The sequence below is a fragment of the Nelusetta ayraudi genome, unplaced genomic scaffold (assembly GCF_046127955.1).
Source record: "Nelusetta ayraudi isolate G7.1 ecotype Tasmania unplaced genomic scaffold, CSIRO-AGI_Nayr_v1 ptg000358l, whole genome shotgun sequence".
Lineage (NCBI taxonomy): Eukaryota > Metazoa > Chordata > Actinopteri > Tetraodontiformes > Monacanthidae > Nelusetta > Nelusetta ayraudi.
The window spans coordinates 1-20563 of NW_027466398.1; the positions used below are offsets into that span (position 1 = coordinate 1).

The 20563-nt window shown below is 50.1% G+C and overlaps 2 protein-coding genes across 2 annotated transcripts; both read right to left on the minus strand.

Moving 5' to 3' along the window:
- Window positions 1-2248: 2248 nt before the first annotated feature.
- On the minus strand, window positions 2249-4898 carry LOC142882617 (AP-5 complex subunit sigma-1-like). Its single transcript, XM_076017412.1, has 4 exons — window positions 4674-4898; window positions 3592-3883; window positions 2691-2818; window positions 2249-2586 (listed from the first exon to the last, which is right to left on the minus strand). The coding sequence occupies exons 1-4, from the start codon at window positions 4865-4867 to the stop codon at window positions 2556-2558; spliced, it is 645 nt and encodes a 214-aa protein (XP_075873527.1). The 5' UTR covers window positions 4868-4898; the 3' UTR covers window positions 2249-2555.
- Window positions 4899-7962: 3064 nt separating this feature from the next.
- LOC142882616 (M-phase inducer phosphatase 1-like) lies at window positions 7963-14670 on the minus strand. The gene is made up of 15 exons (XM_076017411.1): window positions 14235-14670; window positions 14038-14120; window positions 13713-13764; window positions 12583-12624; window positions 12406-12439; window positions 12144-12266; window positions 11903-12028; window positions 11316-11471; window positions 11141-11218; window positions 10617-10805; window positions 10445-10522; window positions 9721-9783; window positions 9524-9622; window positions 9090-9335; window positions 7963-8707 (listed from the first exon to the last, which is right to left on the minus strand). Exons 1-15 carry the CDS (start codon window positions 14468-14470, stop codon window positions 8567-8569), a joined length of 1746 nt encoding a protein of 581 aa, XP_075873526.1. The 5' UTR covers window positions 14471-14670; the 3' UTR covers window positions 7963-8566.
- Between the last annotated feature and the right edge of the window lie 5893 nt (window positions 14671-20563).

Genomic DNA, 20563 nt, shown 5'->3' on the forward strand with positions numbered 1-20563 from the left:
AGAACCAGGAGTAATTAGTTATAGACCAGAACCAGAGGCGACTGGTTGGTGCAAGACAAGAACCAGGAGGTGGCTGGTTCTAGACCAGGACCAGGAGGTAGTTGGTTCTAGACCAGAGCCAAAACCCAGAGGTAATTAGTTAAAAACCAGAACCAGAACCAGGAGGTGTCTGCTTCCAGACAAGGTGGTGTTATATATGTATAATCGCTGTCAGGTGATTAAAATTTTAGTGTCGAGTTAACTCGCGATTAATCACAAATGAAGTACAATTAATTTTTTTCTCCTGCTCCATATATGTAACTTATCAAGATATGTATTGTGTTTCTTACACTCTAGGAAAAGTTGTATAATCATATATATGTGTGTGTGTGTGTGTATACACAGTAGGGCTGTCAAAGCTAACGCGTTAACAGCACGTTAACTCAAACTGTTTTTATTTGACACGCAGTTAATGCCTGGTTAACACCAAAGGGAAGCGCCATGCAGCGACCGTTTCGGCATCTGGTCTGTTGAGTGCGCGAGCCACGAGCGATCGGCGTCAAGCTGGACAGGAAGTCACTCCAAGTAACACGGGAGAATCCGGTTCATTTTCAAAATAAAAGCAATTTTCAAAATAAAATACCGCCATTGACAAACGCGATCATATTTGTGTACGTTACATTTGTCAGAATTTTGGATCATGTACAAACACACACACACACACACACACACACACACACACACACACACACACACACAAGCAATGAAGGGGCACACAGTGCATCAAGTAAACACAGGGCAGAGAACACAGTCCAACCGACCGTGAGACTCCGGTCCAGGACCTGGACTGGGTCTGGAACCAACGCTGAGCCCCTCTGTGTGCCGCTGTGTTGTTTCCTGACATCCAGGGCTGCTGGAGACAGAAGAAGCTGCTGCTACTGCTCTTCCATCCTCGTCTTCCTCTGCCGCTACGATTTTATCTCCTTCACTTAATGGCTCCAATTTGTCCCCTGGCTGAGTGGCGCTGAAGGCCGACAGCGTTCTGCTGCTCCTTCCGCTGCCGCACACTTAAGTGGCCTGCTTCACCGCCATGGGGGGTTTTTTGGGGGGGGGGGGTTTGGAAGGGGTCGGGCGGTAGGGGTGCGCGGTAATCACAGAATTATAAACCTGCCCTGCCGCTGAGATAAACGCCCCCGACGAGGCTCCGGAAACTCTCAGAGAACTTCTGCAGAACCTCCCAGTGTTTCATCTTGAATCTGTGACCTCCATCCACCTCCTGGTGGAGCCGATGCTCCTCAACTTCTTTGCCTTTCTGACTTTGCCTCGTTTTCTGATCCCCCTGAGTGTGTGTGTGTGTGTGTGTGTGTGTGTGTGTGTGTGTGTGTGTGTGTGTGTGTGTGAGAGAGAGAGAGAGAGAGAGAGAGAGAGAGAGAGAGAGAGAGAGAGAGAGAGAGAGACTGGGGCCCACAGACACGCTGCTCTGCTGTTTTCAGTATTCACGTGTTGTTTTTATATTTATTTTATTTATTTATTTATTTATTTACAATCGCAGTTGGATAAAAGGGGAAGCCACGCGTCGCCGTGACGCACGGGGAGGACACGCGCAGCGAACGTCACCCTCCACTTGACTCTCGTCCTATCGCACTGCCGCTCGCGGCCACAGATCAGCGTCGTCCTCGTGTCTCCGCGGCGGTAATTAGGCGACATTACAAACCGATTTCACGCGCGTGGAAACGATCTCGAGCGCCGCCCGTTTTGAAGTCGCGCGGCAACTTCAGCGGCCGGTGCTCGCCGTCTCTGCCTCCTCGTGTCTCGTTAACGGCGGAAATAACAGAAACGAGCCTCGCGCATGATACCGTTGCCTAGAGACACAGTGCCCCCTAGTGGGCAGGGACGCAGGGCCTGACGGCGCACTTGGTTGGCAAGTTTTTACTTCTCCCAACAAGACGAGAAGGGGAGAAAGTGGAAGTCGAGAAAGTAGAGGTGGGGAGGAGGAGGAGGAGGAGGAGGAGTGGGCGGAGGAAGAGGAGATGGAGGGGGTGGAGTAGAAAGTGAAGGCAGGGAAGAGGAGGAGGAGGAGGAGGTTGAGGCGAAAAGGAGAAGAAAGTGGAGGAAGTGGACGAGGAGAAGGAGGAGGAGGGGGAGGGGGAAGTGGAGGGGGAAGTGGAGGTGGGGGGGAGAAAATGGAGGAGGAGGAGGACACACACACACACACACACACACACACCTCGGGCAATGCTCACATTAGCTTCAAAGCAGCTGCACAGACTTTGAGGTTCAACAGGTTTTTAATAAGGCCATCAGGGGGAGCAGGTGAGTCGGGGGTGGGGTGGGGGGGGGGTAAGAGTTCAGACGTGCACACACAGCGATGCATTAACTTGTCCATCCCTATTGGAGGAGCTTGTCTCTCCAGCAGCCAATTGCTTCCCGACGTTTCTAAAAAAATAAATAAAAAAAACCCTTTGAGTCTTTCACAGTTGGTACTGGTTCTAGACCAGAACTAGAACCAGGGGGGGGGGTCGGTTCTAGACCAAGTCCAGGTTGGGTGTAGAAGCAACAATGAGCCCCACTGTGCGCTACTGTGTCATTTCCTTCTGTCCTCGGCTGCTGGAGACAGAAAAAGCTGCCATCAGATGATTCACCAATCCCATCTTGCACGACACCTTTTTCAAGAGTTGACAAGGACAGCGGCGCCCCCATGTGGGCCCTACTTGGAGGCACAGGCCGCCGCCGCCTCCCTCTCCAGGCTGAGGGCGAAGCGGTGGTTGAGGAAGAGCAGCTGGCCGTGAGGAAGCAGGCGGCTGAGCAGGGCGTCCAGGCGCTGGCTCCTCAGCAGGACCTGCAGAGGAGGAGGAGGAGGTGGGGGGGGGGTTAGTGACTTCGCATCTGCCACACCCACACAAGTCTCTGAGGCCGAGACTTGTTTTTTTCTAAAGGGCTCAGCCAATCAGCTTCCTCAGAGCAGAGAGGGAGGGAGGAGAAAGAGAGAGAGGGAGGGAGGAGGAGGGAGAGAGAGGAGGGAGAGAGAGAGGGGGAGAGAGGGAGAGAGAGAGGGGGAGAGAGAGAGGGGGAGAGAGAGAGAGAGAGAGAGAGAGAGAGGAGAGAGAGAGGGAGGGAGGGAGAGAGAGAGGGAGGGAGAGAGAGAGAGAGAGAGAGAGGGAGAGAGAGGGAGAGAGAGAGGAGAGAGAGAGGGAGGAGAGAGGAGGGAGAGAGAGAGGAGAGAGGAGGGAGAGAGGAGGAGGAAGAGAGTGAGAGAGAGAGGGAGGGAGGGAGAGAGAGAGAGAGTTCAGGTGTTCGCAGGTTTACATCTTCATCAAAACTGTCAAGAGGCAATAATAAGTGTGTGTGTGTGTGTGTGTACACACACACATATATATATAACAATAATATAAATATATAACAATAATATAAATATATATATAAATACTGTTATTATTTGTGATTGAATTGCATCCAATGAATCCAACACGGTGATGATTGACAGCTGATCTCTGGGGAAAGTCGGCCTCCTCCCCAGAGCCTAGTGCCTGGGATGACCACTGAGCCGTCACCGTCCTGACCTCAGACCCATCATGTACGACGGTGTGCTCCAAACAGCGGGCTAAGTCTGACCTCGCTGCCGGGCCCCAGCAGGTGCAGCTGCTCCAGACACAGCCTGCCGAGGGTGCGCAGGCTGCCCTCGGCCAGCAGCAGGTTGTCGTGCGGCTCGCACACCAGCGTGAAGCTCAGGCTCTGCACCGCCAGCCACACGGCGCTCAGCTCCTCCCAGAACGGCTGGCCGGCCCGCAGACGCGCCACGCCCACCTGCGCCTCCTGCACCGCCAGGGCCTCCTCGCCCGGAGCCACCTCCACCACCGCACCGCCACAGGACTCCCGCGAGAGGGAGACGGCACTGCGGACCTGCCTGGGGGGGGGGGGTGGAGGAAGAGGGGTTGGAGGAGGAGGAGGAGGAGGAGAAGAATGGAAAGGAGGAGGAGAAGGAGGGGTTGGGGTGGAGGTGGAGGAGGGAGGGGTGGAGGAGGAGGAAGAGGTGGAGGAGTAGGTAGAAAAGAGGGAGGGGGGGGGGGGAGAGGAGCAAAGAGTCATCCAGAGGTCAGAGTGAAAAAAATAAACCCACATGACAGACAGATTATCCATCCATCCATCTTCCATAGCCGCTTCTTCCTGAGCTCAGGGTCCCGGGTTCTGCTGGAGCCTCTCGACACCCTGGACCAGTGGCCAGGTCATCACAGGGCCACAGAGAGACACACAACCAGTCACACTCACATGCACACCCACCGACAATTTAGAGTGAAACATGCATGTTTCTGGAGTGTGGGAGGAAGCCGGAGAACCCGGAGAGAACCCACGCAGACACAGAGGGAGAACATGCAAACTCCACACAGAAAGGTCCCAGGCCCGGAATCGAACCCACAACCTTCTTGCTGTGAGGCGGCAGCGCTATTATTATTATTATTATTATTATTATTATTATTATTATTATTATTATCGGATAGAACTGCTCAACCTTAGGCACTGCGCCTTTAATGTGAAGACATTGTGACTGACGTTTATTCTGAAAAGTGAGAGAAGCAGGAAGTAACATGACAGTGAAAACACACACACACACACACACACACACACACACACACACACACACACACACACACACACACACACACACACACACACACACACACACACACACACCACACCTGGCCACTGCGGCGACCTTCTCCTTCCGCAGGAGGCGCCTCTCCTCCGGGCTCAGCTCCCGCTCCTGCTCCGGCGCCAGCAGCGCCTCGTCCGGGCCGAACAGGCGGCAGTAGAGCAGCCGGGACTCGGAGCCGGCGGCGACACCGAGGCTGGGGAGCGGACACACGGTGTGGACCAGAAAGCAGCGCACCATGTCGTCCCGTGACTGCCTGCCCGCCCGCCTTGAAGCCCGGGAAGAAGACGAGCGGCGCAGCGTTTCACTTCCGGGTTGGTCAGCGCCGAGCTGCCACTGCTCCTCTTAACCGCCAGATGGCGCGCACAGTCTGTGTTCTGTTCTGTTCTGTTCTGTTTCAGTTGATGTTGATGCTGCTAGCATTTTTATGATATCGTCTCTGTCCTATTTGATGTATTTGTATCATAACTATTATTATTATTATTATTATTATTATTATTATTATTATTATTATTATTATTATTATTATTTTAAATCAGCTATCATTTTCCCTTGAACTGCTGTGAACCTAGAATATCTCCATTGGGCATCAATAAATGTTATCTAAACTCGTCTTATCTTATTAAAGCAAGCATAAATTCATTCACGCAGATTCATTTCCAGCATCTGACTTTTTTTGTTGTTGTTTTTTTGGCCTTAAATTTCCCAGGGGTGAGAACAAATTTAATTAAACGTCTGATGTAAAAGAGGAGCGTTTAATGATAATAAATGAGACATAATGAAGCGTGCAAACTGCAGAGTTTTTGTAGCAGCAGGTGGGAACAAACACAGCACAGCTACAACAAGCAGCAGCAGCTGTTCAGCCAGCAACAGCTGCTGCTGCTGCTGCTGCTGCTGCTGCTGCTCACGCTGCTTTAACTGTAATACACGATTAGAGATCAAATAATGCACAATGGTTGACAGATAGATAGATAGATAGATAGATAGATAGATAATAGTCAAAACCCTGTTCAGAAAATGTTGCTGCAGCTTCACACAGGAAGTAGCTGACTGTGAGTCACAAGTTCCACATCCCGCCGTAAGAACAGAGTAGCTGAGTATTACAAAAAGAAAACAGAAAAACAGGATGTACTGAAACAGTTGCTGCCGTGAACACACTTTGCTGGCTGCTTTCAAGTTTCGCGGGTTTTTTAAAAAAAATTATTTTTCATGTCAATTTGCTGAACGTTAGCGAGTGAGCTAACCACAAGTTTCACTTTTGTTTGATTTGTGGTCAAAGCAAATGTCATTTGTAATCACGTTCACCTCACTTAAAGGTCTTTGAAGTTATAATTAAAAACAGTTGACCAGGATCCAGCATCTCCCCCCTCCTACCGTACCCCGTTTCAGGGACCATAGAAGTACAGTACAGTACTTTTATTGGAGTCTTTGTAGCAAACTTTCCTAAAGTCATTAAACACTATGAGGAAACTGCGGCTCACTGAGGATGTTTGTTAACCTTGACGACCTTTCCCTAAGCTAAACTGAGTTAAGCTAACTAGCCAGAAATAGAAACTAAAATAATAACAAATAAAAACTAAAGGCATTCCAAATTATTCCCCCCCCCCCCCAGGTCAACGCCTGGAAGCAGCAGTACTGGTCTGTTCATTTCTCAGCACTTGCAGTCAGCGGAAACTGTTGCAAACACCGTTGGCCCCGCCCCCTTTCTTTTGCCGCGGCAGCGGGGGAAACCGTGTGAATTCAAACTTTGGTGGCGAGCCAGAGGACAAATCACGTGGCTGAGTGCGGAGTGAACTGCTGCGGGGACAAGAGGAGGAGTGTTCAGGAATGTGTGTGTGTGCGCGCGCGGGCATGTGTGTGTTTGTACACGTGCCGCAGCGGAGGCCACTCCCAGGATCACAGAGCGCGAGGGAGTGAGAGGGAATTTGAAAAACAGGAAACCGGCATTTCCACCACAGAGGAAGAAAAAAAAAAAAGGAAGATCAAATGCGGAAGAACCTTCAGAACCAGGAAGAGGAAGTTTACACCAGGCACACAAATCCAAATTTAAGAAGAATTCTTTTTCTTTCTCTCCTGCTGATCGGCTCTGGACACACTGTAGTTATTAGTCAGACCAGGGACTGGCAGGCTTTTTGACCGGTGGGGCCACAGTGGGCTCTGAAACGTGACAGAAGGGGGGGGGGGGGGGGGGGAGCAGGAAGCAGACGGGTGGGGCGTTTCGGTGACCCAAAAATATATCATGGACTGTTACTTTTTTTTCAGACAGAAGACAATAAAAAAAACCCTAACCTGCCAGAAAAGAAGGGACTGAGCATGTGAGAGTTACAGTTACACAGGTCAGTCCAGAAAATGAGTCAATGGTGCCGGCACGAGGTAAAGTCCACTGGGCCAGGACCAGCTGGAGACCGAGTAGTAGAAACTAGACTGTGCAAAGAAAGAAAGAAAAACAAACAGTAAAGAGTAAAAGCGTACTTGGTCGGAGCAATACGGCCCAGAAGTGACTTTAGTCCGGAGGACGGTGTTGTTGACTTTGAATGTGTTTAATGGAGTGCCCATATGTGACGAGTGTCTGACAGAGTGTATGGAATTTCTTCCAGATAAATACAGGAAACCATGTCATTCAACCAGTTCTTGAAACCAGGACGAGAGGCAGCCTTCCATTCTCTGAGAACACGTCTTGCTAGAACCGTACCAACCATCCAAGAGCTTCTTGAAATGATGAGGCCCATCGGCTGATGTGCACTCATCACAGGTGGCCCGCAACAGAGGGAAATCATGGACTGCTATTTTGAAAGTACTTCAGAGTGATGCTATTCTTCAGGATATTATCATCACCAGTGTGGCAGGAAACACGAGAGCACAGGGTAACTAAAACCTTAGTGAGGTTTATTAATAGAGTTTCATATTCAGCAGGCCGGATTACAAAGTTTAAATGGCCACACATGGGCCCGGGCCATAGTTTGCCCCGTGCTGGACTCTGCCCATGGCCTTAACATGTGCACTTTTGTAACGGTGACAAAAACAAACAAACAAACAGGAGGCTTTGATGTATTAAAAAATAATAATAATAAACACTCAGTGAAAGTCAAGAGCTGAAATCAATAGGCTTTTATTTTGGCAGCAAGAAAAAGAACCCAAAGCAAAAAAAAAAAAAAAAAAGGGTGGGGGGTGGTGGGGGCTCCAAACTCTTGCTGACCTGCAGCAGAAAACAAATATATTTACATGATCAGACTGCAAAGTGAACAGGAAGTCAGGTTGTTTTTTTTTTGCTTTGGGATCTTTTAAATGGTGTTGGAAGAATGGAACAGAAGAGGCAGATGATTTGGTGAAGAATAAAATTAAAAAAAAGAAAAAAACCAACAATTTCCATGTTATTTTCCCCCAAATCTCTGCAAAAATAATAACAAATAATAATGATAAAATGATAATACACAATACACAAAAAGGGAAGCGGGAGGGGAGAAAGCACCTCATCACTGCAGGATATTCAAGTGCATCAAGAAAAAAAATAAAATAAAATAAAAAATAAAAATCACACATTTGAAATGTTAAAAAAAAAAAAAAAATCCAGCAGGAGGCGCTGTGGTTTTCTGGTGAGGGGTGGGGAGGGTGGGGTGGCATTGCAGTTGGGCAGTGATTTGTGCTGCAAATATAATTTAAAAAAAAAAGACACACACACACACACAAGCAGACGGTCCCAGTGGTTTTTCTCCAGTCAGGTCAATCGGGTCAAGGTTCTCCTTCCATGCAGCTCCAGATCAAAACGTCTCCCACATTATTGCATCAAGGACTCGCTGGGCCAGTGGGCGGGGCCTCAGGCTGGTCCACGGGGCACCGCGCCAGGAATTTTGAAAAAAAATAAAACAATAAAAAAAAAAAAAAAAAAAATACAATGGGTATGAGGCAGACAGGCAGGCTGTGAGGCACAGCAGGTGGCGCTCACAGCTTCTTCAGCCGGCTGTACATGTCCCTCTTGCTGCGCTCGCCGGCCCACGTGCGGCTCTTGAGGCGGAACCTGCGCAGGTCGTCCTTGAAGTCCTCGTGGTGCATTGGCCGGTAGGACTGAGGCTCGCACAGGCGCTGGGGGGGGGGGGGGTGCACAGCAGAGAGGAGGCAGTGAGACACCACACACACAAACTACCAAACTACAGGCCAGGGACCGTAATAGTTAGCTAGTTATAAAATAGCTGTATTCACTGAACAGTTTGTTCAGTGTTTTAAGAGACCTGTCAATCAAGAGCTGTACAGAACTACACAGTCCAACAAGTAGCCCTGCCTGCGCTACACTGCATTACTGTTTATTATTATAATATTATAATAATAATAAATATGAATATTATTATTATAATATCATAATAAAAATAATAATCATCATCATCAATAATGAAAAGTGGACTGTTCTTGCAGTCCGTCCCCAGCAATAGGCACAACGATGACCTTTGACCTGCGCAGCAGGACTCACCTGGTGTCGCGGGAAGAAGTCCTTGTATCCGTCCTTGAGGACGTAGAGCTCGGGGTAGTGCAGCCGGGGGTAGTCGTTGACGTCGCGGTCCCGCTGCCGCACAAAGCGGCACATGCGGGGCCCCCGCTCCGAGGAGAACTCGCAGTGGAAGACCAGGATGACGCGCCGGTCCGGCCGGGACGGGACCACGGGGTCCCGGAACAGCACGTCTTCCACCTGCTCCTCCTGGTGCAGGTTCAGGGCTCCCTGAGGAGGAGGGGGACAGACAGAGACTTAGACCAACCTGGACTTCCATCCATCTCCAACACCCGCTTCTTCCTGCTCTCCGGGCCCCTGGAGCCTCTCCCACCCTGGACCAGCGAAGGCAACCACTGCACCCCCCCCGCCCCCCCCATTTTTTTTTTTTTTAAATTGCTGCATCAATGATGGAGCACCTTGATGTGTCCTCCTTCAAACTCGTACGGGTAGCGGCAGTCGATGACGATGATCTTCTCCACCAGGGGGCTGAAGTGGCCGGAGAGCGCCGCCTCCATCTGGGGGGGGGGACATACATTGGTTATTAGTTTTTACACTGCAACGCCACCCGGCGGATCGGCAGAGGCGCGCATACGGCGAGGGGGGCGGGGCTTACCACGTCCCCGGTGATGTACTTGATGTCCTGGAGTTTGCCGCCAACCGTGGGCAGGACCAAGAGCTGAAAGACGATTGAGAGGATTTCAGGCCAACTAAACCAAGAGCGCAGTGGCGCCCACCAACAGAGGTGGGGGTGCAAACAGGAAAAAAAAAAAGAAATAATTCTAGGGGGCGCCACTGTAATTCTGTGCTTGGGACTTCCAAAGTCAAAGATTCACATTTCTTCTCATTTTACACTGCACTGTACAACATTTTAAATGAACACACTTCCAATCTGCAAATAGATCAGAAGTTGGCCAGTGGCAAAATATTAGGGCTGCACAAAATAATTTCTTTTCATTAGTTAATCAATGTTCCTTCTTGTTCCCTGACTGAACTAGAGCCGGTCACCTTTTGAGGACCTAAGCACTTATTCTTTCCATGAATCAAAATGATTCATCTGCGTTCACGATCTAATCCAACGATTCATTTTTTTTTTCTTCAATGATTCGTTTTTTGATTAATCCAACTCATTTTTTCCAATGGCCCGTCGGCTCGTTAGTTTTTCAATTATTGATTATTTATGCATTGAATTATTAAAGAAAAAAAAAAAAAAGCAAATTCACTGGCTGCAAACGCCCTGGTAGATGGAAAACTTCCTTGCACCGTCACAAATTTTAAAATTTTAAGTGCACAGTGCAACCCTGTAGGGGGCAGTAGGGAGCCCCGTGGCGAAGTCTCACCTTGGTGCCGTCCTCGCCGTCCAGCAGCTTCTCGATTTCGGCCTGGCAGAAGGACTTGGACCTAAACAGAGAGCAGCCCTGCGAGAGCACCAGGAGCCACGTCAGAACCAGTCAAAGAGCCTCCATCATCATCATCATCACCACCACCTCCTTCTCCTCCTCCTCCACTCACCGCTTTCGGGGAGTCGGGGCTCTGCTGCAGGCTGCTGTCCAGCGAGCCTGCCAGACTGCGCCGCCTCTTCACCCTGACGGGCGTGTTCTCGTCCCCGGGACAGTCGGGCCGCTTGGCGCAGGGCCGGGACACCGGGCTCGGCATGGAGGGGGATCGGAAGAGGGTCCGCGGCCGATAGCGGATCACCACCTGGAGGAGGACGGACGGACAGACTCAGACGCACTTCCACACATAATAAATCCATGAATCAAGACTAAAGACTTGAAGGCTCCAGACTGCCCCCTAGATGCACGCGCGAAGAGTTCATGACGAAATAAACGGCAAATAATGAAAAATGAGAAATAATAATTAAGTCAAATTAACTGAAAAACAAATTGTTACATTCGGCGATAAACTTTTTTGTTAAACTAATAAATAAAAAATCTTTTAAATCGCTAGGTGCAGTTGCTGACCAGAGGTTAGAGGGCGCCACTGTGCTCCGAGTGGGAAATAATAATAATAAAAAAAAACCGAGGGAGACTTACGGAATCGTCTGCGGCGCTCTCGGCCACCAGCGGAGCGGTGAGCAGGCTCGCCATCCCCGACGGCATCCCGGTGTCGTTCTGCATGTCACACAGCAGGGGGCAGCGTTACACCACAAACAGCTCGCAGGCCGGCAAACCTTTTCAGCCGAGACGCTAGCGGAGGCGAACTGCTGACCTCCGACTGGTCGTCCATGATGGCCAGGAAGCTGTCATCCTCCTCCTCCACCTCCTGCTGCTGCTGCTGCTGCTGCAGCAGCAGCTCCTCGCTGTTGCCGTGGTTGAGGGAGGAGCGGCGCAGGAACTCGGGGCTGGAGTCACAGAAGCTGAGCCGCTGGACCGCAGGAGAAATGAATGAATAAATGTACATTCACTTACACATTGACAAGGACATCATTACAGTCTCTTATGGGTCAGCATGAGCGCTATGCATGATGGGATACCCTGCCATTGGGGTCAGTGACCATCGGCTGTACACTACGGTCAGCGGTGCATTGTGGGATACGATGACTGGACTATGGTGAATATCGACGTTCACTCGGGATTCGTATGTGGCTAAGAAATGGCGTAGCCCCTGTATAGTGACAGCAGGGGGCGATGCAGGCCAAAGCCTCGGTTATTTATTTATGTATTTATAAATAATTCTACGGCAAGTGGGATACATTGAGCGGACTGCGTAGTGAACACCGATGTCTTTAAAATGGCATGGCCCAGGTGTAACGACTATATATTGACAGTAGGGGGCGAAGGAAGCAAGAGACGAACCATGAGGGCAGGAGCCGAGCAGGGCCGCTGGGCAAACGCCTCCTTGGATTGGCTGCCGCAGCTGCTGAAGGAGCGGTTGCGAGATCTCGACGCAGGCATGGCCGGCTTCTTGAACTCGAAACCCTCCTGGAAAACAAAACAACAAAGTCTCATTTTTACCATCGGCACTGTGGGCGGCATCGGTTGGAACAGTGTGCGGGCACTCTGTTGCTACGGCAACAAAATGCATCTCAACACCGACCTCGGGCACGTTCTCCTTGTTGTCGGGCCGCGACTTGGACGCCAGCTGCCGGCTGAAAACCCCGTAGCGGCCGGCGTCCTGGTCCTGGCCCTTCATAGACGGGCTGACGCTCTGGAGTTGAAGCTGCAGGACGCGGGGGGGAAGAGGGAAGACATGAGGTTCTTGTCCGGCAACTTACTGCAAGTTCCAATATCAATAAAGATTTTTTTTTTTTTTTTTTTGGAACACATGCAAGAGAGAAGAGAAATGAAAATGTGCTTACTGGTAATGAGTTGATTCTCCTGATCGGCATTTTTCTATTATTGACAAGGAGAGAGAGAGATGGTGTTGGGGGGGGGGGGCACAAATTAGAAATGAAATGCTGAAAGGGGGGCGGGGGGGGGGGACTGGCCCCTCCGTGAATAAAGTTCAACAACTTGAGGTTCCTGGTTCCACTTACTGGTTGATGAGTCTGCTCGACTGCGCCATGGCCTCTTCGAACCTGAGACCAAAGGACAACAACACTGACCGAGTGTACTGGGATATTTAACACAGCCACACACACACACACACTGAAACAAAGGGGGGGGGGGGGGGGAGTTCCAGGAGGAATTCAATTGGAAGTTGGATGAATGCAAAGACACAAGAGGTGGTCTGTGCCCACCTGTATGCAAAACCACCAGTCAAGGACCGAGTGTGTGAGTGTGTGTGTGTGTGTGTGTGTGTGTGTAGTGATGCACTAATCTGCCATATGCGTGCTGCTTGCAGCCTCCCTCGCCTGCCGCCAGACCCCCTTTTCCACCAAGAGCCTTTTGTCTGGCGAGCAGAGAGAGCGTGCGTGTCCCATTCAGCAGCAAGGGGGAGGAGAGAGAGTGTGTGTGTGTGTGTGTGTGTGTGTGTGTGTGTGTGTGTGTAGGTGGGGGGTTAGTCGGTCGCCCCCGTTTCAATAGTCCTAACGCAGAGGAGACCCCTGCCCCTTTCCTTTTTTCCCTCCTCCCACTGGAATAACGCTGCATGCCGGGAGTGTGCCAAAGCCTTGGGGGGGGGGAAGAGTCTGAAGTCTCCTAGCAACCAAGCAGCTGTTAGCGTTGCCGATGAAAGGTGATTCTTTAGGAGCCAGAATGCAGCTGTAAGGAACTCATCGGGCGGCGGCAGATGTCTGCACACTCAGCGTGGAGGAGGGCCACCCAAGATTAGCCAACGCCGCTGATAACACCCCCCCCCCCCCCCCCACCAAATTACATTTCTCGCCGCTCTCACTCAACTTTAAGGGATTATTTAAAGTTGTCAACTCCTCTCAGGACTCAGGACTCCAGACTAACCTCCCCCCCCCCCTTTTTTTTTAGAGAGAGAAAATGTATATATTCTGGCTGTATATGCGTGAGTAGATTTGGGGGGGGGGGGGATGACTCGCATCATCTCAGTTTTGAGGTGCGAAATGTGAGCGGTGAAGGCGGCAGCCTGGGGCCCTGCCTCATCTGCCACCCCAAGGACCAACGGCAGCAACCCGTAATCCTGAAGATGACCCAAGCCGAGGTGGGGGGAGGGGAGGGGAGGACCATTAATTAGGACAGTCTCACTATTACTTACGAATCATCCAGTTCAGCAGCGTCCATGGGGCTCGGGAGGTCCGTGTCAATGCCTGAGGAGGGGGGGTGGGAGGAGGGGGGGGGCAACAGGGGTCAATGCGAGGGACGAGGTGGCTCAAGGCATGATGGGAGCTGATCGATCAAGAAGCTTGCAGTTTGTCCATGCAGATATTATAGCACACCACCACCACCACCAAAAAAAAAAAAAATGTAACCCATGTCAACAACACTAGGTCATACACGTGATCGTGACGCTCCTATATTATGGAACCATCTTGTAAAAAAAATAATAAAATAAAATAAAAACAAGGTCATGAGGGACTCACCAGAATCACATGAGATGTCAGAAGCAAAGGATGGGACTTTCTCCAGCGGGGGATGTTTGCCCCTCTTCGGAGTGTCGCTGTGGCTGCGTGCGGGGGAGACAACACACGGGGGGGGGGGACATTAGTAAACCCGAACCCGGCCGAATGAAAGCAGCGACAGTTGTGAGGTCGGGGGGGGGGGGGAAATGTAATAATACCTTCCGAGTACGGCTAAGTTGACCAGGTCCAGAGCCAGGTTGGTGAGCGGGGACAGCACTCCGGCCGCTTCGCGGGAGAAGAGGCTGCGGCAGTGCGAGGCGGTGGCCAGGTCGGGCTCGAGCCCGGGTGCCGGGCGTGAGAGCGAGGAGAGGCCGGGGATCGCGTCGGGCCTGCTGCCCTTTCCGGCGCCGTTACTGGAGGGAGGAGGGCTGCTGAAGGCGCCTATCGCTTCCATGTCTCGTGTGTTCGGAACGGAGGATAGGATGGGATAGGATAGGAGGTCCGCCTTGCCGTGGTGGGGCTCGTGTGAAAAACAATCGCGAGGATGAGCAGGACGGCGCTGTCTTGAAGCTAACCCGGAAGCTAAGCGGCCAGTTCGAAAAAGCACATCTCCGCAAGGCGCCGTCTGACAAAAACACGGGCAAAGGAAGCGTTTCGCTAAGTTCGGCGTGGAGCGAAGTCTCGCTTAAAAAACAACAAACAAAAAAAAATACATTAAATCTTTAAATCCACATGGCTGTCGGCTGCACCAGCTAGCAGAAGTCCCGCGGCTTGGTCCTCTGCCGAGTACAAGTGACTCGCTGCCGCAGCTATTTATGTTTAAAATGGGAGCTCAGACGCGCCAAGACGTCAGCCAATCACGCCTCCGTTCAAGCGCCGCCGCCCAATCAGAATCTCTCCGCTGTTGTCCCCTTGCCAAATGCGGGAGATGAGCGGAGCCAACGAGGACGACGTCACGCAACGCTCGAAATTCGTTCATCTTTCTTCTCGAATGTCCTTTGTTCCCGAGGATTTGACCACTTTTAACTCAAATACAACAGTCTAATGATAAATTTAAAGAAAAAAAGACTTTTAAAATACAAGTAGAAATTTTTGTTTCTGCAGTAAAAAAAAAATAAAAATTGGGGGGCACACTAATAAGTGTTTAAACACCAAACTTGATGTTTAAAGGTTGAGTTTCATTGCTGTCCTTAAACACGAGGCATCATTCCCCCGAAATGGATCTCGTCTGTGGCATAAAATCCACCTGGAAGCATCAAGACAGAACGAAAGCAGGCGACGGTGGCTCAGGCCCTGTTGTTGACCATTGTGTTTATTTCAGTCAGTCAGGGCTGCTGCCCAAGCTGGTGGACAACAATGAGACACCTACCTGTGCATGACTTAGTGTTCAACCCGACTGCAAATATTCAAACCACTCAGACGACTCCAGCAGAACAGACAGCTTGGTGGTTGTGGCTCCTGCAGCTTGCTCTTCTTCTCCCCGGGAGAACGACATGTTACACACACACACACACACACACACACACACACACACACACACACACACACACTCACTCAGTGCTTGTATATTTCCTTTCATTTTGTCGAGCATGCAGTTACGTGTAATCTTGTACAGTCGTTATCTTATCAGCTTGGCAGCAGCCATTTCAGCACAGCAACAACACATTAGTGTCCCCAACAAGCTCTTTTTAACTTTAAACATGGTGTGTGTGTGTGTGTGTGTGTGTGTGTGTGTGTGTGTGTGTGTGTGTGAAAGAGAGAGGGAGGCGGTGGGGGTGCGCCGTCCCGCAGCTTGTCTCCGTGGCCACGGCCTGTATATTCAGTGGGCCGCCGAGGTATCTGTGTGATTGCCATCTGCGATGTTAATGAAGGCTGACGAGCTCCTGGAGGAGGCCGGGGCTGAGCCGTCATCCGCCCTACATCTCAAAAGAGACAGATAGAGATAGAGACGGCAACAGGAGGGAGAGACCCCTCCCCTTCACACGCACTCACTCACTCACTCACTCGCACACAAACACACACACACACACACACACACACACCTGAATACAAGACCTTCTGTTCACACCAAAACTACGTCAACTCCCCGCTGCTTCCACACTTCCTCCTTCACGCAGCAGAGCGAAAGGTGACACTGCGGCGCAGTCGCAAAAAGAAAGGAATCATGGGCTCAGTGTGTACAAACATACGTATGTATGATATCTTAAAATCTATCAAGATATATATATCAAACATGTACATTTTCACAGTGATGAAAACCATAAGGCCGGCTGCTGTGTCTGCTTTGTCATTGTCTGAGGGCTGTTCTGGTCACATGATGCTTCATCCATCGCAAGCCTCCTGTTTTTTTTTCCCGTGGCTTCACACTCAGGAGAGAAGCGACAGACAGACAGACAGACAGACAGACAGACAGGAACGTCCGTCCGCCGCCTCTCAATCAGCGGGTCAGCCTGGAGGCTGCATGCCGGCGCAGGAATTTCACTCGGCAAAACTTGCGTCTCTGCAATGTTTCTGCCGTGCACATGAAAGAAAGATGCGTCGGTCCTTTTATTTCCCCCTGCCCGCCTTTCTTCACGTTTATTGCTCCGAGGGAGTTAGCGCTGTTCTGTGAGACTAGCTGCTGTGTTATTGTTGGTTGTTTTGTTGTTTTTGTACAGCTTCCTGCGGTGTGGTCCCGGTGGTTCACCCCCCCCCCCCCCCCCACAGCACAGCCTGGAGTGTGTGAACCTGTTTTGTTTTTTTTGACTTCCACCGTGCTGATTTGTAAACACCTTTGCTGCATCTCCTCGCTGGACATCTAATCTGGCTTTATTACGCTCGTAATCACGCCCACCGCCACCTTTTATTTGCATTCGGCAAACCGCCGGTTGTTGGCAGGACTCTCACGTGGACGTCACATCATGCAGTACTTTACGAGGAACACAGCGGCGCCCACACACTTTTATGAGAGGCGCATGCAGGGAAAATTTGGAGTGCCAAAATTGGCGCCCAAATTTTGAAAGAGTAGAGTTAGGTTTTCCAAGTCCTAAGAGGACTGTGGCGCAGTCCTGGACTCTTAAGGTTACATTGTCACATGGTCCCCTTTTCACATGTTCTCTTATGATTGCTGATTGCTTGATAAAAGCTTTCACAATAAAGGCATAAACGACAATGTTTTCTTGTTGTTTCAGCGACAAAATATCAGACAATTCTTTTTTAAATTGATTAATCTACCCATCACCCCCCCCACCCCCACCCCCCCTGCCCCCAAACAATCGATTAATCTGCCAATGTTTATTTCAGTTAATCAATTAGCGTCTCATATTCTAGTGGCAGAATGTGAGCGTCCTCGATCCTGCACGGTGATCCTGCAGGTGGAGGCCGCCGGCCCGTTGGATGCCGTCCTCCCGCTCGCAATATTTGCATTTGTCTCATCTGTAAATGTTTTGGTGTCTGCGTGTTAACATTCACACATCTGACGTGTGAGGGGGTGGTGGTGGTGGTGGTGGTGGGGGGGGGGGTTGGGAAGGGTCGGGGGATGGGGGGTTGACAGTGGCGATGCCTGTCGAGAACAGCTGTTGCTGCTGCTGCAGCTGCATCTGCTGCTGCTGCTGCCACAGAGAACCAAATCACAGCCTAGCCTAGCCTAGCCTAGCCTAGCCTAGCCAGTGACAAACATTAAGGAAAACAAACGTGGAAACTCCGAGCGTGAATTCCAGAGCGGCATTCCCGCTGTCCCACCAAGCCAAGCCAAGCCAAGAGACGAGACGAGATGGGACTTTTTTTTTGCCCCCAGATAAGCTGGTGAAAACTGAGTCAGCGTGGTTTCCGAAGAGACATCTGCTGCTACTGCGGCGGTGCGATCCGCTTCCACGTCGTCTCATTGCTCCGGCTTCGTGCCTGAGGAAACATCAGGCGCCTGAGGTCGAGCAAAAATAGGGTAGAATGAAGTTTGGAGCAGCAGTTTCCCCCCCGGTGGAGGAGGAGCAGCCGCCCCCTGCTGACCATCGTCCACTCTTATTGTTAAGTATCAGCTGGTGTCAATGAACACTCTCCCGCCACGACTGGGTCACCCTTTACACTGGTCACCCCCCACCACAGAGTCCGGGGTGAGGTCAGTGGAGAAGCGGTGGTGGTGGGGGTAAGGGGGGGGGGACCTGCAGCCAACAGATGGACGCTGGAGAAGAAGCTCCGGCCTCTGGCAGGAATTCTGAAAGGAGACAAAAGACGTTGGGGGCTGGAAGACGGCGGGAGAAGGAGGAGGTGTGGAGGAGGAGCCCACCCGTCCTGGGGCCCAGAGGAGCTCTTCGGGTCTTGAGGAGGTCTTCAGGTCTTCAGGAGGTCTTCAGGTCTTTAAGAGGTCTTCAGGTCTTCAGGAGGTCTTGAGGGTTTTAAGAGGTCTTCAGGTCTTCAAGAAGCTGAACGATGCCTTGTTCAGTTGGAGAAACTGCAGTCAGCCTGGAGGAGCCACTGCAGGGAGGAGACAAAGGGCACGTTTCCACTGTCTGTTATGCCTTCAGCGTCATTCAGAGGTTTTACTTTTCACATTGACATGGAATTGTTAAATACTGTCGGCTTGTGTTGAAACAGTGTCCTCGCAGAGAGAATGTAGACGCTGAAACGCTCGCTTCGGTCAGAGTCGTTTATTATCACATGACAAGAATGTCTGGACAACTCAAGTCCACTCAAAGCACAAAACAGCGACAGCTTCATGAAGCCAGTTTTAACACGCTAGCGGCAGAACTGCTGCTTCTTCAGATTCCCTGCCGAACACAGAGTTAGCGGTGGTGGCTAGCATAAGACGGCGGTTGTACTTTGCAAATAGCCTTAAAAACTAACGTTGCTTTTGGTCACAACACACTCGCAGTCATCATGCATGTTTTCGAATATTGTTCTCTCATCGCCCACCGGCAAAGTCGAGGCCGTCTCCCCTCCCGTTGCCCACCGGGTCGGCCATCCAGTGGCAACGCCTACAAACCGGGCCCAAGTGCACCCGTGGAAACGTGGCAAAAAACAGTCGTTCACTCTTCATCTTACTCAGAGTGGCTAATCAACATCTCCTCAGCACTGATTCACTCTCAGCTCTGATCAGCAGATGCTGACTGGGTTTCCCTTTGCCTCGATCAGAGGTGATTAATCAAACTCATTTTGGGTCTTTAGCCTGAGACATAAAATCACTCAGACAGAAACACTCGCTTTAGCTCTCAAGACTCCAGAGGAGTTTCATTACAATTAATGAGCTGGAGAAGAGAGAAAAAAAAAAAAAAAAAAAGCGCGTTGATTTCAGACAACCGTCAAATGTTGGAAATTAAACAACTGACGCTAACCCGCTGAATAAACAACATGTTGACGCTCTCCGAGGAATTTACTGATGTTTCTGAGAAGGAGTTGTGAGCAACATTTGCTGCCTCTAGAATGAAGCTGTGTGTGTGTGTGTGTGTGTGTGTGTGTGTGTGTGTGTGTGTGTGTGTGTGTGTGCGTGCGCTCACGTGTCGGTTGGCTCGTCCCATCTGCCGGAGCCACGGCCTCAAGTCATGGCTGGATGACTTCAGGGATTAAACAGGAATCAGAGGTTAAAATGTTCCTGCTCTGGATTCACTGGTTGAACAGTGCTGAGGGTCAAAGGTCAGACAACACACACACACACACACACACACACACACACACACACACACACACACACACTCATACACATTTATATATAAATAACGTTTTTAATGAATTAATCCCTATTTTAAAAAAATTACTAAATACACATCACCTCACTTTGCTAACATTGTTTTTTTTTTTTTTTTTTTTAAAGTTCATTTTCAGAGAAGTCTGCTGGATACTTCAAAGTCAAAGGGCAGAAATAACTTTAAGGAACTGTGACGTCAGACACAGCGACGCTGCACGGGTTCCTTTGTAGAATGGCGCCACCTGCCGGCCAATTGGAAAACGTAGACTGTTTATACCCTTTTTTTTTTTTCAACAAAAAAAAACTACAAAAATGGCAGCTTTGCCCGATCTAAAGCAAAGTTGTGCAGGATGGGGTTCAATTATGTGTATATGTGGTTTTTATTCTATTATATTGCATTATAGTTGTATTGAAAATACTCAATAAACGTGTATTTTGCAGACAGTTGATCATTATTATTATTATTATTATTATTATTATTATTATTATTATTTCTCCGGCTCAATACACACACAGAACACAAGTGCCCTCTGGCGGCAGATACCGTTAAGGTTGTAATTAAAGCAATTGTACCGTGAGACATTCATCCCTACAATATATAACATATATGTATATATATATATATATAAATATAACTGTGGCTCCCTCAACCAGCCAGCCAGCAGGGGGCAGTACCTCCATCATCTATCAGTGAAATGACCCCCCCCCCGAAAAAAAAAAAAAAAAAAAAACATTTCTGCAAAGATTCCTGCTGACAGTCTATCTGGTCCAGTCCACTCTGGTCCAGTCTGGTCCTGTCCAGACCTCTCCTATCAATAAAGCCCTGGATTGACTGAAGTATATTCAGAACTCTGCTGCTGGACTGCTCACCCGCACCAGACACCGGACCGG